The following is a 13,333-nucleotide window of genomic DNA, read 5'->3' as shown; positions in this document are numbered from 1 at the left end:
GTATGTGCTTGTAGTAGACTGTCCCTTCTGTCTCCTAGGGCAGTGAACACAAATGTGCCCAACTGCTGGAAGTATCCCCTTGTTGCTAGAACCATCCAGGAACAGGGTTACCTAGGTGCCTCTGTGCTTGCTCCCGGCTAAAGCAAGAAAGAGCTGGAGCTTCCTGTGCTTTTGCACATTGGCTACGTGGTCTGAGTTCAGTTGCAGAAAACATAATCCACTCTAGGTAGATTAAACAGGAAGTGATTTATTATGGGATTTTCAGTGGCTTTCAGAATCACCAGAGGGCTAAAGAGACAGATTGTAGACCAAGCTGCCAGGAATGACTCCGCAAAGCACATGGCAAATCATCAGAGTGGCTGCTGCATCTGCCTAGATCCGGAAGGTATCACAGCAGCTGCTGGCTGCAAAACCAGCCACCTCAGCTATAATCAGGAAGCTGCCACTGGGGTGGCCAACTCGAGAGCACATTGCCTTTGCCAGAGTCTGCAAAAAGGACACCCTACATGTTGCTTCTTCGCATATGAGTCAGTTCCAAATCAGACTCCTGTGAGTACAAGTGGTGGGTAGAACCTAAATCACATTTTGAACCCAAATTGCAAGGGAGTCTGGGATGTTATTTTTTGTTTTTCAGCCTCTGCATGCAGGAAGGGGAGTTCAGATGGATACTGAGGAATCTAATTTATGTTATCTGTCGGAGTCTGCCCTGCTAGCTACCCAGTTATCTACCCAGTTATCTATGCATATTCCTCTTGCTGTAAGTAGAACCCACTCCCTCCCCCATAAATCACCGCATCCCACTCAAAGTCCAGGATCTCTGGGTTTTGCGCAGCTCTCTTTAAGTCCAGATGAGGCTTTTTGTGATCTAGTGACCTATAAATTAAAAGACTGCCTGTCTGCTCTCAATATACACTGGTGGCAAAGGAGGATTAAAACTCTCCAGAAAGGGAGAGAATAGAAACATACAATTGCCATTTGTATTAGCAGTCATCAAATGCCACTAGGCAAGAATGGTGAAAACACCCTGCTCGCATGATGGAGTGAGGTCCTTGAGTAGCCATGGGAAGGACTCCCTTGTTCATTAAAATCATGACCCAAATCTAACTGATATCCTAGCCATCTCCCATTAGCTGCAATAAAAGTAAAGCTGATAGGCAGTCATTTTTTAATTTTCCTAACTTTACCTGTATTTCTTTCTGCTGCCATAGTTGTAATAATGCTTGATTAGCCAGATGTAAGTGAACCGTGAGATTAAGGGCTCTACCACATTCTCCGCACTTCCCCCAAGTCTCTGCATCACTAGGATAGCAGCCACATCTGGACCCTGTGGTATTCACCTGTCTCTGAGGAGACCAAGTCCTGATGGAGTAGAAATGGGAGTTGAGCTGGAAAAGAGTTTCTCTGAACAAAGCCCTGGGTAAGGAGAAGTGGTGTGGCAATGCCTCCCTCCGCAGCAAGGACAGTATAGCCATGCAGGCAACAATATGTCACATTTAGGGACCGTCCAGCTTTGGGGATGGGTGAAAAATATACTTTAAAAACAGACATGCCTAGTTGGTTCTGGGAAGAAGACGGCAGCAACATAGTTTTTTAAATCTCTGAATCATCACATAAAACAGAGCAACTAGGGAGCACAACCAAATACACATGGGCAGTATTTACCTCAAACCGCATAAGTTATCCACAAATCACAAAATATAAGCAGGTGGTGGAGGTAAACCGCCAACAGCCAGAAGACCTGCATGATGTTCGTGCTGTACGAGAGGAAGGAGTCAGGAGGGGACAGCAGGGCATCTGACAGACCTGAGACCAGAAGAGCCCCAGAGTAGCTAACAGGAGTGCACTGGAAATGACTGCGGGCTAATCTGAGCACAGCAGCTGAAACTGGGAGGGGTTTTACCCAATTCAGTGCCAGCTGAGTGCAGGGACTCTTGGTGGGTTCTGAAAAGAGCTGAGGCAGTCTGGGCCAGATTAACTCCTGAACCCGATGGCCAAAGCTCCCTTCCAGGCCAGGGCACCCGTCTGAGGAGAAAGTGCTGACAGTGGAGTCAAAACTGGACAGGACAGTGGCAGGAGGCAGGAGGGAAAGAGAAAGTCCAGATAGAAGAGGGGAAAGAGAAGAGGTAAAGGAAGTCTCAGAAAGCAAGCTGCCATGTTTTTAAACAAGTTAGTCAGATTTTCCTGAACTACACTCCATTCTAAAGGTTCAGGAAAATTTAATTTTGCCTAATGAGCAACAGAAAAGTATCGAGGTCCAAACCCATATAAAGTTATTAGGAGAATGAAAGAACACAGAGCAGAATAACATCCCTCCGTTGAAAGCATGCCAGAAAGACAACTTGATAAAAGAGGTCAAATCTGAAGCATACTATTTCAAAATGAGCTTAAAATACAAAACGTTAAAATTCAAAAAGAAATGAAGAAAAAAAGATTTAAGAGAAAGTGTCAAATACTGGCAATAGGCAAGGAAGATTTAGCATGGATAGGAGGAGTCTTGATGAAGAAAAACAAAGCAAGGGAACAAAAAAAATACTAAAAACAGTAATGCCAATTTTTTTTTCTGAAATATAAAACTACGTGTTTGAATAGCACAACACATACCTGAGAATAGTGACCAAAAATGATACAGTATAGTATGTTAACTGGACTTTAAAGGAAAAAGATCCTTTAGACATCTAAAAAGAGAAAGTGACTTTTAAGGGAAAGAAAATTAGATTATTCTCAGGCTTTATGTCAGAGAAAAAAAACTTTATGTCAGAAAAAAAAAAAAATGGAGCACAGATGGTCCCCAGCTTACAATGGTTCAACTTAAAATTTTTGGGCTTTACGATGGTGCAAAAGCAATATGCGTTCAATGGAAACCATACTTCAGATTTTGAATTTTGCTCTTTTCCTGAGCAGTGATATACAGTATGATACTCTCTTGTGATGCTGGCTCCCACTGGACAAAGATGGGAAAATTTGCACTTCAATAAGGATATTAATTACAGTAGGATGGAACTCATCAAATATTTTTAAATCCATGAGTTTATGATGATTTTCTAAAAATCTGGTCACCTTAGAAGGATGATAAGGAACTATTTCATTATCTGGAAAACAAAGAATCAAGCATATGACTCTGAATCATATGAATTGTACCGTTGGGTAACCAAACAAGAGATGAGGAAAAAAATCTTTTTAAAAAAGTGTGACAGGGCTTCCCTGGTGGTACAGTGGTTAAGAATCCACCTGCCAATGCAGGGGACACGGCTTCGAGTCCTGGTCCGGGAAGATACCACATGCCGCAGAGCAACTAAGCCCGTGCGCCACAACTATTGAGCCTGCGTTCTAGAGCCCACGAGCCACAACTACTGAGCCCACGTGCCACAACTACTGAAGCCCATGCACCTGGAGCCCATGCTCCGCAACAAGAGAAGCCACCGCAATGAGAAGCCTGCACACTGCAATGAAGAGTAGCCCCTGCTGGCCGCAACTAGAGAAAGCCCACGCACAGCAACAAAGACCCAATGCAGCCAAAAAAATAAATAAAATAAATATATTTTTTAAGTGTGACAACTGATAAATGAAAAAAAATAAGATAATTATCATCTGGCAATCCCCAGTGAACTAATGGATCTAAGGATTGCATATCAGTGACTGGATCTAGGCATTGCATATCAGTGACTGTGGGCATCAAAAAAGATAAACAGCTAGACACTGTGGCCCTCCTGATGACACAGCACTCTACCACCTGTGGTCTCGCCACAGCAGTTGAAGCAAATTCTCACCAAACCTCTGGATCCAATTGCTGGCTTGCAGGAAATATAAAGGACAGAGGAAGATTTTTGAACTGCATCATGAATATGCCATCAGCAAAACCCAGACGAGAGAAACTCTACAACCTGGTTTCTTCGACAACTTGTAAGGAAAAGATAGGAGGGAGAATCTGTAGATTAAAAGGCCTATCACACTTTTAAACTATAGTCTCGGGATGCACATTTGAATGAAAAAAAATCTTTTTTTTTTTTTTAAAGTGCAAAGAAGTGCTTACTGTAGAAGTCAGGTTGATGGCTACTTATGAGGGGAGGGAGGGGTTGTGATGGGGATGGAGCACATAGAAGGGGCTTCTGGGTTGGCTGCCAAAATTTCTGTTTCTTGACCCAGCTTGTGTTTACCTTCTAATAATTGTGTGTGTTTGTTTTGTGTGGTTTTCTGTTATCTGTCTTATTTTATAATAAAAAGGTGAAAAGCATTGATAGACTTGAAGCACAGTAGTTTTCCATGATAAATATTAGGTAAGCATTGTTAGTTTTTTTTCCTCAATGTATATGTATGGCAGTGATGTTATGACATTTTAACCAAAACCTTTACTCTCACAAGCTCGTAATAGTCTCTAAGGCTCTTATGTATAACAGTGTAAAATAGAAAGTCACATGTTAAAAGCAATTGTACTTCTGTTTCAGTGTCTGCACAGTGGAATGGACATTGTAAAAATGAGGTCACATGGACTCATTTGAAGTATATCACTGTGGGGAGTGTTGATATATATATATATATACACACACACACACACAGCCCTTCCCTCAGCGTTATGTTTGAAGAAAATATATGTATATATTAGTATATATAAGCATAACTGTTACATATAAATATATCTGTACATAACATACATGTGTATGTGTATATATACATAGACACTTTTTTCATCTAGTTGATCTGATGAAAAATAAGTCTTCACAAGATAGTTTTTTGTCAATCGTACCTCAGTAAAGCTTAAAAAGAAAAAAAAAGAGTTTAGCAGCCTTAGACATTCACAGGCATGGATTTCTTTGATATCTTAAGGTCATTGTGTACTTTGATCTATAAATAACTTTTCTCTCTTGTTAGCGTGGCTTAGGCTTAGGCATTAAATCCTAACTTTTGTGAGACTGCAGTGCCTTTCTGGCTGGCCTGTCACTGACATGGCTCCCTGACACGTTGAAGGCAGATAAGTGTTTGAGAAACACACACAATAATAAGAGTTTTGCTGTCCTCACACTCCATAACCAAATGACATACTCCTCTCCTATCAAAATCTGTAAAGACCTAGTCTACAGTAAGCAGTTGAGATTCCTTACTGCTGAGCCTTTGAAGGGCCTTATATACAGACAGGGCTGCCTGCACCCCTGGTCTACAAGACTGTACATTTTATGTTCCATCATCACCGATTATATTCTTGAGTTCCTTCTCATCATCCCTTTTGCTCCTTCTAATGGTGGGTTGTTTAGGGACTGGCATTATTGTCATATTTGCTTTAATGCATTTTAACCTGCTTGTGAAATTTCTAACCTCTCTTGCGGTATCTACTGGAGGACGGTTCAGTCATCCTATTGTAATAGCAGCTGTTCAAAGGATTTGGAATTTGTTTGGATTTGAAGGAATCAGATTTATACACTATTCTATATCTCGCTCATTAGCTCTCAATGGCATAACAAGACTGAAAATTTAGTTGGACTTTGGGGAAATCATGCATTAGGTTCGTAGCATTTTGTGTGTATTATATAGACTTGCTGTCTTAGCAGGAATAAAAAGTAAATTTTTTTTTACCTTGATGATGTTTAGAATGTCATCAGCAGCTAATAGCATGGCTTCATGTCCTAATACATGGATAAGTGTTTGCCCCTCAAGCCTGTTGCCTTTACTGTGATGTCATGTATGTCTACCCAAAGACACATGCAAGTGCCCTTGGTTGTGGGGTCGGGGCAGTGCGTATGTGTGGAAGGCAGCAAATGTGCTTGCCCATATCTCCAACACTGAAACTGGCTTGACAGGGTGTATGAAAGCAAATTACATAGGCAGAGCCTGCTTTCTAGAATCCCAGGATATAGGGACTGTTTTGCCTTTTGTTTCGTTTTATTAGAGGTGGTTTGAAGATTGACACATTCCTCTTGATTTCAGGCCATTTAATGAGTTTGTTCATCTGAGTCATTGTTTTCTCACCTCTAAAGGGGGATTAGAACGTACCCGTCCTGCCTCAGCCTTGTTTTTTGAGCTACTTGGATAGTTTGGCCCTGCTAGAAAGCACCTCGGCTTCCCCTCAGTGCCCCGTCCACCTTATGATTATCTGAGGCCAGACTTCCGCTGGAAATCCTACCTCCCTGTCATCTAGACTCTAGATTCTAGAGCAATCCAAATCACACTGCTTTCAGGTTCTGAATTTAGAAAGCCAAGGTAAAATCATCTTCCTTAAACAGACACCATTCATTCATTCAGGGAGTAATTATTGAACACTTACTATATGCCAAAGATTCTTCCAGGCATTGGGGATAAAGAGATAAGCAAGATAGAATTCACATCGTGGAAAGTATATAAACAGATAAATAAAAGATCAGATAGTGATAAGTGCTATGCAGGGACATATTACATTAAGGCAATGAGTTTAGAAAGAGATACTCAGAATTTCTGAGAAAAAAATAGCAGGAAAGAGGTTCTAGAACAGTCTGTCCAGTGGCACTTTCTGTGATGAAGGAAATGTTCTGTACCGCACTGTTCAATGCAGTAGCCACTAGCCACATGTGGTTATCAGGAACTTGAAATGTGGCTAGTGCTACTGAGGAGCTAATTTTAAATTTTAGTTAATCTTAATTAATTTAAATAGGCACATGTGGCTAATGGCTACCATATTGGACAAGCATGATTTGAGAGCTACATTTTGGACTTAGGTGTCTATACTTGTACACTGAATGGGAGGAATATGCAGCATTATCTTGATTTTTTAACATGAAGAAGCAAACACATTCTCACCGTATCATCTTAGTAGAATAGATTCATGACTAGACTTCAGTGTATGAGTACTTTGTTGGAAAGACACAAGCAACCTAATAAGGGAAGTAACGAGAAGCGATGGATGGTCACAAAAAGATGTTAGAATGGCACCCACAAACTGAGGGCTAAAGGCTCTAAGCAATATTAAAAGCTAGAAAGAGAGAAAATCATTGCAGGGACTTCCGTGGTGGTCCAGTGGTAAAGAATCCACCTTCCAATGCAGGGGACACGGGTTCGATCCCTGGCTGGGGAACTAAGATCCCACATGCCACAGGGCAACTAATCCCGCATGCCACAACTACTGAGCCTGTGCGCTGCAAACTACGGAGCCCACATGCTCTGGAGCCTGTGTGCCGCAACTAGAGAGAGAAAACCCGTATGCCACAACAAGAGAGAAGCCTGCACACAGCAACGAGGAGCGCGCACGCCACAACAAAAGATCCCACGTGCCACAACTAAGACCAGACGCAGCCATAAAAATAATTTTTTTTAAATGATTGCATGGCAATGTGTGCCATAGGCTCCTCTGCCAGTTAGGAAATGATAACCCTTGTTGCTTAATAGAAATTACAAAGCCAGCAGAAAGACAAATAGAATAATAAAGGACTTGTGCTATTAAGACGTTTAGCTGAGGTTTTACCCCACTGAGACTGGAGCATCTGATCAACTTTGATCCTGCCCTAATGATTGTTTTCTCGCAGAACGTAGAGGAAAGTAATGAGAAGAACGACCTAATGCTGACCATTATCTGCAAATTAGGCTATTGGTCAGGGTCTTCCATAAGGGCCTCTTCACCTGTAATATTCTTTTTTTTTTTATTTTGTGGTACGCAGGCCTCTCACTGTTGTGGCCTCTTCCGTTGCGGAACACAGGCTCCAGACACGCAGGCTCAGCGGCCATGGCTCACGGGGCCCAGCCGCTCCGCGGCATGTGGGATCTTCCCGGACTGGGGCACGAACCCATGTCCCCTGCATCAGCAGGCGGACTCTCAACCACTGCGCCACCAGGGAAGCCCTGTAATATTTTTTTGATTCTGTCACACAGTCATGAACCAACAGAACCATTTGGTGATGTGAAAACAGCAACTTGGGAAAACTTGGAGTTTGTGGTAGCAACAGAAGGGATCACCAGGAAGGGAAATATATCCTGTGATTAGAACCATTACTAGGGCTTCCCTGGTGGCGCAGTAGTTGAGAGTCCACCTGCCAATACAAGGGACATGGGTTCATGCCCTGGTCCAGGAAGATCCCACATGCCACGGAGCGGCTGGGCCCATGAGCCATGGCCGCTGAGCCTGTGCGTCCAGAGCCTGTGCTCTGCAACGGGAGAGGCCACAACAGTGAGAGGCCCACGTACTGCAAAAAAAAAAAAAAAAAGAACCATTACTAAATTTTCTGGAAAAGCCAAATGGGTTTGGTGTGTGCCAAAATGCTCATCATAGAAAAAGTATAAGATTTTAACATATTGGAAAAGTATCACATGTATAAAATTATTGAAATTATACAAGTATTATCTAGTTCTTCTATCACCAACCACAAATCATCATATCATTACTAAATCCAGAAGACATTTCAGTCTGACCAATTAAATATTTTCTTGTCAAACCAGCATATGCTTATTGGGTACTCAATATGTATAAGTCAGAAATACCCTCAATGGGAATTGAACTTTTAAAGGGACTCAAACTTTCGTTATGCATCCAAGTGTAAGATACCATTACTATAGGACATGGTCTTATTATAACCAAACGAGTAATAACACATTTAAGAGCAAGCATAAAAGGGCACCAATAAGGATCTTCTTTAAAAACATGTAGTGTGTCTAATGAATTTCTGCCTAAAGTGTTTCTCTTCTGTGAATGGGAACTGCAGTTAAGGCTAAGTGTCATCAATCCTTGGTGTTGAGTACAGTGAGCCCATAAATGAACTAAAGATGACCGCAACATTCCTTGAGAGGAAATACAGAGGCTTCCTTGAAGATGGGACTAGGTTTTGCAGATAAAATGAACCTGCAAATTTGTAATTATAATAATTCATCTCCAAAAAGACTACTAGCATTTGAATTAAGGGCAGTAAGTCTTATCCCTTTGAGGACTATGGGGAGAAGCTGAAAACAAAAATTCTGTTTATGGACAGGAGAGAAATGTCGGACGTTTCTTCCACCATGAAAGTGCAATAATAAGCCATCTCTCTCTACTGGAATGAATAAAAGAAAGTAGCCTTACAATTTCCACATCATTTAGTGTTTAAACACTGGTCTTTTCACCCAGAAACAAATGCCATCTAAGCTAATAAAAAGACTATTACATGTAGTGTTGGAAGTGTTATTGGGGTTACCTCCATCTCTTTCCAGTGCCCCTCAGAGACAAGGTGCCCACCAGCAGCCCCTTGTGAGGGTCCTGGATGTTTTTGTATTTCTTCCTTGCCTTGCATAAGCCAACGGGGAAATCAAGTGTGAGGACATTAGGAAATGTAATATTGCTACTCATGTCTTTACAGTTAAGTGTTAAATGGTGCCTGCTCAATGTAGGATTAGTGGTAGTATATCATTTCAGAAGAAAGTTTCTACTTAAAAATGTTCAATGCTGTTGACTGACCACAAATAAGATTTTATTTAGCATTTTAGATTACAGTTTGGTCTCCTTAGACCAAAGATTCTCAAACTTTAGCAAGTAGCAAAATCAACACCACAGTGAGGTGGTGTTGAAGCCCTAAATCCACCTGCCACTCAGTCTGATACCATTTAAGGCTGATGTTGACATTTCACATTTAGAGTGTTTGTAATGGTTTTTCATTACTCCACGGGGCATTGAAGCAGTTTACTGAGAAGTAGGGTGAGGACTCCTGATTGATTTACTGATAAGAAACCCCAGGCAGTGGGTGGAAGTGGCTGGTCTGTGGCCCTGTTCATGGTTGTCCCAGCCCTGCTGCTGTTCCCCCTACAGCCTGCCCACCTGTGTATTCAGCTGAGCTGCTAAAGGACGAAACAATGACTTGATGACTTGGATTCTCCTTTTCTCAGCTGCATTAAGGTTTAGTTCCCAGATGGTATCTCTCTGGTGTGATGCCTGCTGGAAAGCTCTTGGTTAATGCACACAGGGTTGCAGGCAGAGGTCTAGCTTCAAAGCACAGAAACCATTAGTCCCATTTTTAAATTGACTTTAAATGTCTCATCTGTGAAATGGAGGGTGTAGACACTAGACAGGTGTGGATGGTGTGGTCCAGGAGTTGCTGTGCCCGGCACTTTGACGACAATCTCTAAAACCGCTAATGAAGCCTCCTTTTTAAGTGTTCAGGTTAAAATGGTTTGACCCTGAATATTAACAACCGTTAAAGAATTCTAGCATCTTGCTTTGAATTATGTACATGACTGAAGAGTTGCTATGATTTTGTGAGGGAAAATTGAGAAGAGTTCATATATTAATCATCCCAACCATTTGTAATTATAACGTTACTTTTGTATTTTGAAGACAAGCACTGCTGCCAAGCTGGAATTCAGATTGACTCAGCTCAGGATTCTTTCACCTGGGTCTTTTTTTTTTTTAAACTTCGAGTAAATTACTATCCTTTGGTTTTTATTTATTTAAATAAGGGTGTAGTCTAAGATCATGTGAAATTATTAGAGTGCTTTGGAAAAATGAGTATTTCATAAGCCATTTACCAAATTTGAGTTTAAATATATTACCCCAAGGTCAAAACAATTAAGGTTGACTTCCAGAAAGAATATTCCACCTTTAGTTGTATTTTATCTCACAGCGATTTTAAGCAGAGTCTCCAGCCAAGGCAGGATGTGTTAGTTTTCTAAAGGCGAAGTACAGGGAGCTACCTTGACTGTTTTCTAGGAGAGTAAGAAAGACCTAAGTGTAATTGTAACGCATCCTATGAGGGTGGAGGGTTTTACTGGACAACGCTTGTCTCCCTTTGTGTGTCGCTCACTGCACCTTCCTAGTGTCCCACAAAATGTTGACGTTGCAAGTACAGTCCTAGCTGGGTCTGAGGTTCAGTTCTGCTTCTGACTGCAGGGAATCCCCCCCAGCTCCAGGGGTCCCAGCTCACCAAACAGCCAGGCGTCCAGGATGCCTTTCTGGTCCTCTGATAAGATGTACATGAGCAAGACTGAGGTCCCAGCCCAGCAGAATAGATTCTCCAGATCTTTTCTCTTTGTGGTCTTGGTGCCCTAATGTGGAGAACCAACCCCCCCACTCCTCCGCAGGGCCAGCCCTGGGCTAAGTGGTGGAGTGTGCTGTCGTTGTACCCCCAGTCCCTCACAGGGTGTAGCGTACCATCCTCGCCTACCCATGGCCTGCCTCTTCTTGACCTTCCCACACATGCTCACTCTGCAGCACACCTGACTTGGTGGTTGATTCATCCCTACAGGGCCTGCCCCCAGCCAAGGAGGTAACAACTAGCAGGTGCTCACGCTGCGATGAGTTACGCGTGTGTCAGGCACCCAGCTGCATTTTAACAAGGCCTTTTTTGGAGACAGCGCCTTCCCCAAGGGTGGATGGAAATTTCAAGCACTATGGCAGTCTAGGTGGGGTGGGAATGGAGGGATATTTTTGAATAGAGAGGTTCTGGGGTGCTTTTCAAATCATCCCAGAAAGGAAGGAAGCTGCCTATTACAGATTTACACTCTCATCCAAAAAATCTGAAGCCAGATGTGTTTCAGAATTCAGAATTTTGGGGGTGTTGGCATATACCTTATAAGAACATCCCCAGTGTGATCTGAGGCTGATAAATAAACACATTAATATTCACATGAAGTGGGCCGAGTATCGTACGTTGTACCACCAGATGAGTTTCAACTGAGTCGAGTTTTGCTGGCAAAGTAACGTTTGGTTATTACAGCTTTTAGGATTTCAGAATTGCAGCTAAGGAATTGTGCACTGGTAATTACTAACAATAGTACACTTTTATTGAGCACTAGTAGTGTGCCAGGCACTATGCTAAAAGAACACTTTGCAGATATAAACTCATTTACTCCTGCCATCAACCTATGAGGTAGGAATTATTAGTATCCCCTACTTCACCGATTCCTACTAATAAGTCCTACTTAAGAAAACTATTGAGTACATACCAGGTACCAAGGAAAGAGAGCAAAAAGTCTGTACAGCCCCTACCTCAGGTTACTTAAGTCATGTGAGGGAGGCAGATGGGCACACAGACATGGGTGTGCCCAGGGCTGCGGGAACAGAGGAGGGGTGCCCCTCCAGCCTGCATGCCAGGGAAGGCTCCCTGGGCAAGTGCTGGTCCTGCTCTTTCAGGCAGAGGAGGAAGCCAACCGACAGGGAACAGGGAGGTCACTAGCACCACTTGTTACTACTAAGTTCACTCGTTCAAGGTCAGTGGCTCTCAAGAGCTTTTGAGGTCAAGGTCCCTATGGTCCTTTATTTTCTTTAATGTAGCTCTGTCCTCGCTTCTCTTCTATAGAACACCTATCTCAGCTTTCTCCCAAGACAACATCTATGAAGTTCAGCCTCCTCAAGTAGACAGAAAGTCTACAGAGATCTTCCAAGCCCACATCCAGGCCAGTCAAGGTATCATGCAGCCCCTGGGCAAAGAAGACACCTCCATGTACCGAGAATACATCAGAAACCGCTACCTGTGAAGAGACAGCAGGTCCCCAGAGTGGCCCAGAGGGGGACCAACAAAGTCCCATTTACTTATGCTCTAACTTGTTTGTCTCATCTTAAAAAGGTAATTTCCCGTCAGTCCTTTACATCAGAAGGCTTTTACTCTTTTTGTAACTGGGGAATTACAAATCATTGGTAGTAAAGAAATGACTGAATATTTTGCTATCGTTGCCTTTGCTTTATTTTAGAGATACTTTGCCTAGAAATGTGGTTAATCTAGTATCACACCGTCACACTAAGATGTTAACAGGTATTTACTGAGGACCGGCTGTGTGCCAGGCCCTGTGGTAGAGTCTGGGAATATCATAGTAAGCAAAACAGGCCAAAATTTTCCTCCTGTGTGAAACGAAGGCAGAGTATTTTTCTTTGTAGTTAACATTTTAAAAAATTTATTCTGATGGTTATGTTAACTTTGTGTCTTGATTTTAAAAATGTGTTCTTTTGAAAGCCCTCATTCTTAGGAAATAAACACTGAAATATTTATAGATAAAGAGACAAGATGTCAACAAAATGCTCTCCAGTGGTTCAGGGAAAAAGAACACATGATAAAGCAAATGCAGCAAAATATTAATAAATGGTAAATCTGGAAAACAGTGAACAGAAGTTCTTTGAACTTCTGTGAATATAAAATTATATCAAAATAAAACATTAAAAATGTATTACTGGGCTTCCCTGGTGACGCAGTGGTTGAGAGTCCACCTGCTGATGCAGGGGACACGGGTTCGTGCCCCGGTCTGGGAAGATCCCACGTGCTGCAGAGCGGCTGGGCCCGTGAGCCATGGCCGCTGAGCCTGCGCGTCCAGAGCCTATGCTCCGCCAACGGGAGAGGCCACAACAGTGAGAGGCCCGTGTACCACAAAAAAAAAAAAAAACATTTATTACTCTGCATAGCTTTTATGGTGAGCAGTTGCATTACAT

At 42.4% G+C, this 13,333-nt stretch overlaps 1 protein-coding gene across 1 annotated transcript in view; it reads left to right on the top strand.

Moving 5' to 3' along the window:
* Window positions 1-13,018, top strand: part of FIG4 (FIG4 phosphoinositide 5-phosphatase) — a 130,102-nt gene extending 117,084 nt beyond the window's left edge. Inside the window, exon 23 of the mRNA XM_060030106.1 lies at window positions 12,213-13,018. Coding sequence (XP_059886089.1) covers window positions 12,213-12,390 — 178 coding nt within the window. The 3' untranslated portion in view covers window positions 12,391-13,018. The remainder of the gene's footprint in view (window positions 1-12,212) is intronic.
* The last annotated feature ends 315 nt before the right edge of the window (window positions 13,019-13,333 follow it).

Source organism: Delphinus delphis, chromosome 14, assembly GCF_949987515.2.
Source record: "Delphinus delphis chromosome 14, mDelDel1.2, whole genome shotgun sequence".
NCBI lineage: Eukaryota > Metazoa > Chordata > Mammalia > Artiodactyla > Delphinidae > Delphinus > Delphinus delphis.
This window is presented reverse-complemented; position numbering and strand designations above follow the sequence as displayed.